The 6,000-nt window shown below is 62.3% G+C and overlaps 1 protein-coding gene across 3 annotated transcripts in view; it reads left to right on the top strand.

Annotated features, from left to right (window-relative positions):
- Nucleotides 1-889: 889 nt before the first annotated feature.
- Nucleotides 890-6,000, top strand: part of LLGL1 (LLGL scribble cell polarity complex component 1) — a 17,828-nt gene continuing 12,717 nt past the window's right edge. For 2 of the 3 annotated variants that reach the window (XM_041770461.1, XM_041770460.1), the window contains exons 1-2: nt 923-1,061; nt 4,433-4,530. In XM_041770461.1, the coding sequence (XP_041626395.1) occupies nt 4,443-4,530 (88 nt within the window). In that variant the 5' untranslated portion in view covers nt 923-1,061; nt 4,433-4,442. Of the gene's footprint in view, nt 1,062-4,432; nt 4,531-6,000 lie in introns of all 3 variants that reach the window. The other variant, XM_041770459.1, reaches the window with a different exon arrangement.

Here is a 6,000-nt window from a genome sequence, read left to right as displayed (position 1 = left end):
GCCTATCCTCAGCCTTGGAAGGAAAGGTTCGGCCTTGAGGCCACGGTCCAGAAAAGAAAAGGCGGCCTTTGAGGTGGGTGGGGACAGGCCGATAGTCCCTCGGAGAGTGGAGGCGGGGTGCAGCTTTGTTTATATAGTGTTGCGTGCAGGGGAGGCCCTTCCCCCACCCTGGAAGAGCCCAGATCCAATCTCGGTTCGCCCCAAACGCCACCTCCGGAGGCAGGGCCTCTTACCTGCCCCTCTCTTTAGCTGGATGGCCCGTGAATCCCGTGCTGCTACGCGTAGCCTTTTACGATGGACCCTGAAGGATGTGTAGGAGATTCCCAGGGGCTAGGGACTGGGGAGGGCATTCCTGACTGACCACCAGTGGAGCAAAAGCGCGGTGGTGGGAGGCGTTCTGGCACACTTGCGAACAAAGCGCTGCCCCGTGGAACTGTATACCTTGGCAATCACTGGGCCGTAATGTAGGTGGGGAAACTGAGGCTGAGGGGCCGAGAAGTTGGATCTGTCAGAACTCTCCCGGCTCTCGGGGCAGGTCCGCCTCATTACCTGAATAGGCACGCCGCTCCTCCCTGGAGGAAGGAAAGGCCTCCTCCAAGTTCGGGAACACCCGTCAGCCCCCTCCAAAGCTTGTCCCCAGCCGCCCACGCAGGAAGCCTGGCTCGCGGACTACAATCCCGGCAGGACCCGCGCCGCGGCGCATGCTCGGCGGGAGCACCTTCGCGAGCCCGGCCGAGCCCGGGGGCCCAGTCTTCCCCCATTGTCTGGCCGACAGGGGCGGGGCGAGCGGCACCGGGGCACACCCATTGGTCGGGTTGTACGTCAGTCGCGCTCTGCGTCCGCCCCCGTGCAGGCCCCGCCCCGTGCGCCCGCGTCCGGGCCGCCTGGCGCCCCGCCCGCGCCTCAGGACCCGCGGGGCCGCGCGGCGCATCCTGCGGGCGGCGGCGGCGGCGGGCGCGGCGCCGGCAGCCGGACGCAAGATGATGAAGTTTCGGTTCCGGCGGCAGGGCGCTGACCCGCAGCGCGAGAAGCTCAAGCAGGAGCTCTTCGCCTTCAACAAGGTGCGGCGCGGCGGTTCGGGCAGAGGGAGGGGGCGGGACGGGGCGGGACGGGGCGGGCCGGGGGCCCGAGCCCGGGGCCCGAGCCGGGGGCGCGGGGGCCGGAGCCACGTCGGGCCCGGGGGGAGGGGGCGCCCAGCCGAGGCGCGGCGCGGGGGCCGGGTCGCGCGCCCGTCGGCGGGCCCCACTTCTCGCCTCCTCCTCGGCTCCGGCTCCACTCTCGGACTCTGGGTGGGTCTGGGTCCCTCGCTGACTTTCCGAGTCCGCTCCCCCGGGTCCCTGTGGGCCTCGCTGGCCCTGGCTCTGCGGGTCTCCGTGTCCCTGGGTCGGTGTCTCTCTCTGTCCCTGTGCGACTCTTTACATGTCCTGGGTCTCTGCCCCGTCTCGGTCTGTGATCACCTCCTGTCCTAGCCTATCCTATGCCTGTGTCTGGGGAGGGGGTGTCTGCCTCTGCCCCTGTGTGTCTCTGCGTATCCCTTCTCTTTCTTCGTCTCTCTGTCTCTTCATCTCTGAGTCTTTGCGTGTCTCTCCACCTCCATGTGTCTCTGTAAGGTGTCTGGAACTCTCACTCTGGCTCTCGGTCTCTGTCTCTTTATCTCTCTTCCTCTGGGGGCCCTCAGAGCCCCTGCTCAGCCCTTGGGGCAGCCCAGGGCCCCAGTTTGTTTTGCTTTCGCACCCAGGCCAGTGGGGAGGGGTGAGGAATGGAGGCAGATGTTGGGGGGTGGGGCTGGGAAATCCTTTCCCTGTTTCTTTCCTCCTCACCCCCAAGGCCCGGGGCTCTGCCTTGGGGGCTCTGCCCTGCCCTGTTTTGCTGGGGGCTCCAGAGAAGATGCCTGGCTGTGTAGATGAATACACTCCTGGGGCCTCAGTTTTCCTTGCTATAAAACGGGGCCACCTTTTTCCCTGCTCTGGCTCCCTGTATCACATGGGCCTGCTGACCTATCCTTTGGGCCAACGTGGAGATGGTTGCTACTTCCTTTCTTTTCCTGGGTAGGGCAAGAGGGGCCACAGTACTGGGGCTACCTTCCACTCCCTCCTCCCCTCCACCTTTGCACCCATGTGTGGTTGATCCAGGCCCCAGCCTTTCCCTTGCTAACTTCTGGGGTGTTGCTTCCGGGCTCAGTTTTACTCCAGACCTCTGATTGCACAGCCCCTCACTGCTCTTGGGGATTAGAGTTACTATCCCCATCATACAGGTGAGAAAATGGAGATTCAGAGAGGGATGACGACTTGCCCAGAGTCAGAGAGCGAGTCGGGGCACTCTGTCCTCGTGGACCCTTGTCTATGAGGTTTGACTTTAGCTTTGAGGTGCAGGGGTTTTTGGAAGGGCTGCTGTAGTCCTGAGCCAGACTCCAGGAGACTCTTGTTTAAGAGAAAGCTCTAGGATGGCTGGATCTGAAGTGGTCGAGGTGGAAATGTCCTTTGGGGCAGGCAGGGTTTCCTGGTGATGGCGGCTGCTGGGGCCTTAAGACATGGTGGCTGAGAACTTGCAGGGGCCTGGGAGGCCCAGAGGGGTGGCTGGTGCCTGGGGTATCCCAGCTGGTCTCTTTCATATGCTGGGTGGCTGTGAGCAAGAGCCCCTGTGAGGTGAGAGGAGAAGGATGCTGGGGGCAGGTGTCACTTCATCAGCCAGTGAGTCGGGGTGTGAAGTGGAGATAGATGGTGGGGAGGCTGGGCTCCTCCTGGCTGGCCTTGGGTCAGCAGAAGCCAAGGGTTCTGAAGCCTTAGAAGCCAGTGAGGCCCTATTCTGAGTAGGTGGCATTGGTGGGAAGGGTGAGGCTTGGGGTAGGGGCTTGCTCACACGAGGAGATAGGTGATCACTAGAGAACAAATAGATCCCAGATTCCCGAGTGGTGGGAAGGGTCAGAAGCAAGCATGGACCTTGTACCGTCTTGCATCCGAATCTCTGTCCTGCCCACAGCTTGCCTGTGGGATGTCCACTCTATGTCAGTTTAACAATCTTGAGCTCCTACTGTGTGAGGGGCTCCCTTCTAGGTATTGGGGACACTACAGTGACCAAGAGAGACAAATGCCTCTTTGGGGTGCTGATATACTTATGGGGGATATAGTAAAAAGCCACAGCAAAAGAGTAAAATGTGCAGCAGTTTGGATGATGACCAGTGCTGTGGTTACAGTAAAGTGGGGTGAGGGTAAGGAGTATAGGAACAGGGAGGCTGCTAGAGCAGGGTGGTTTAGGGAGGGCTTTGAGGAGTTGACTCCTGAGCTGAGAGCTGAGTAATGGAGAGGAGCCCTCTTTGGGCACTGCTGGGTGTCCAGGTAGAGGGACAGTAGATGCAAAGGTCCTGAGGCAGGAGCCTGCCTAGTAAATTGGAGGAGAGCAGAAGGGCATTGGCCCAGCAGTCAAGCTAGGGGAGGGAGCGAGGGAGGAGGAGGGCAGATAGGGGCCAGGTGGTGAGGTGGGAGCCCCAAGAGGGTCCTGAGCAGAAGATGGGATTGGCTAGACCTGGTCAGCTCTGGTATGAGCGTGGGAAGCTCTCCCCCTGCACCCCCAGCCAAATGGGCTACTCTGTCCTCAGGTGGGCTCACTGCCCCTAGTGAGCACATGGGACACTGAGGTGTCGAGAATGTTTTGACTAGCCTGAATCCAACCAAGCAGGCTGCAGAGAGAGCTCAGTCCCTTCCTGGATTAGTTGAGGCAGGAGGGAGGCTGGGCCAACAGGCCTGGGGACCACAGTTTTCTTTTGAAATGTATGTCTTCCTGAGGCACTGGTCAGGAGATAGCTGGACCCATGTGTCATGTCCCACATTGGTGTCGAGGATGGGGGTGGGGTAGGGGGTGCTCCAGTCTGGCATCTGGGGATGAGTAGGAGTTCCTTGGTGGTTGTGGGAAAACTAAGGAAAGCACGAGCAGGTAGTGAGTTTCCGGAAGGAAGGAGCAAGAACCTGGTGGGCAGGGGTCTGCCCTATGGCTGGCCCTACCAGGAGGAGGGGCCCTGGGGGAGGGAGAGGGTCAAGAGCCTTGACCTAGCTGATCCTGGGTGTTGCCCTCCCATCTCCATGTGGGGCTGGTGGGCCTCAGAGGGCATGGCACCTCTCCTCCCGGAGCAGGGTGCAGACCCCTACTCCGTGGGATGGGTAGGGCTGACTCTGCTGGTACCTTGTGGGTCCTGCTTCTCTCTGTTGCCAGAGCCCTGCACACAGCAGGCCGGACACAGGTGTGAAGGACAAAGCCTTGGCCTGGGGCAGGCCTCTGCCCTGTGGATTAGAGGTGTGATCGCCTGTTTTAGAGCTGAGAACACTGAGGCACGGGGCTATTGTGCAGCTCTGCTAGTGTGGAGGCTGCCTTGGGGTGGGCCTCAGGTGGGCGGGGGAGGGGGGTAGTGCCTGTGCCAATGCCCTCCCGTCCCCTGCAGACTGTGGAGCATGGCTTCCCCAACCAGCCCAGCGCCCTGGCCTTCGACCCAGAGCTTCGCATCATGGCCATCGGCACAAGGTCCGGGGCCGTCAAGATGTATCCTTTTCGAACCATGGCCTTCAGGGCCCATCAGGACCTCCTGCTTGCAGCCCCCTGTGCATAGGCCCTTTGGGCCCGGCCCAGCCCTGGAGGCCGCAGTCGGCGCAGGGGTTCTGGTGGAGGTTGGTGTGGCCTCTGCCCTGAGCCTCTTCCTTACAGAAGTGTTTGTGGGGGAGGGGTCAGCTGGCGGTGGTCACAGCTGTCCCTAGCTGCATTTCAGCTAGCCAGTTACCTAGGCGACCCTGCCATCGTCCCAGCAACTGACTGGGGATGCTGGGCCAGGACACTGGCCATACACTGTACCCCTGCAAGGGTGGCGGGTGGGCCAGGGTCTCACAGTGTGCCTGGCTCCAGTGACCAGACACTCATGTGTGTGCGAGTGTGAAGACACATGTGTTGAGCCGAGAGGCTGGGGGCCGTGCCAGGCTCAGCATGGTGAGCGCGGCGCGGCCCCCACCTGGGTGCTGGCGGCTGCACAATGGGCCGTGTGAGCCACACAAAGCGGGCATTTTCCTGCAGGCACAGGGTGGGGGGGGTGCTGGAGGGGCAAGCAGGCAGCTGAATGCCTCCCTGCCTGCAGTGGAGAACCCCACCCCTGCTGCTCTCCATGAAGCCCCTTGGGTGGGAAAACCCAGGTGGAGGGCCTGGTTGGGGGCTGCTGGGTGAGGGGTGCTCTCCCTCACTCCTCCTCTGGCTCTCAGTTACCCTCGCCAGGGACACTGGTTGGCAGCAAAATGAGTCAGTGCCTGGGGTCTTCCCTCTCCAGGGCAAGGTGGCCCGGGAGGGGTGGGTGCCGGGGCCTGGGGTTTGAGTTTGCCTTCTCTGGGGAGCGTGGCTGGGCAGGGATGCCCCTCCACTCCCATGGGCCCCTGAGGCCCCAGCGGAGCAGGGAGTGGGGTGGGGAGGGACAGGGCCTAGACCCCCGCCCCTGAGCCCCCACTGGCCCTGGGGGGCGTGCATTGCCTGGCCTCTGCCCGCCCCCACGCTGCAGTCCTGCTCACTCGTGTGTATATCGTGTTCCTGAAGCCCCTTTCTCCCTGTCAGTGGCTGCTCAGTGCTCTGCGCCGCCCTGCAACTCCGTTAGTCACTGGCGCCATCCCTCCGTGCTCCTTGTGCTCACAAAGAACCTGATGTACTGACCAGGAGACAGCCTCAGAGGAGGAGGCTGGGGCTCTCCTCTCTCCCCTCGTTTCTTCCCCCAAACTACCCTAGCCTGGAGCCTTGGGTTGGGAAACTGAGGCTGGCCCCAGAAGCCACCCCTCCCCCTCAGGGACAGCCCGTCTCCTTGGCAACCTTGGTTCCCGCCCAGCAGCTCCTGCCCTCTCTTTTGTCCCCTCTTCTGTGTTCTCCTGGCTCCTGCAGGGAATCCCAACTCTGGCTGGAAGCAAGGTCTCCTGTGTTGTTGCCGGGCAACGCTGACCCCTCCCAGCCCTCCCTCCCGAGGCCCCCTGCCTGACCACTGTCCAC

Source organism: Vulpes lagopus, chromosome 10 (genome assembly GCF_018345385.1).
Source record: "Vulpes lagopus strain Blue_001 chromosome 10, ASM1834538v1, whole genome shotgun sequence".
Lineage (NCBI taxonomy): Eukaryota > Metazoa > Chordata > Mammalia > Carnivora > Canidae > Vulpes > Vulpes lagopus.
This window is presented reverse-complemented; position numbering and strand designations above follow the sequence as displayed.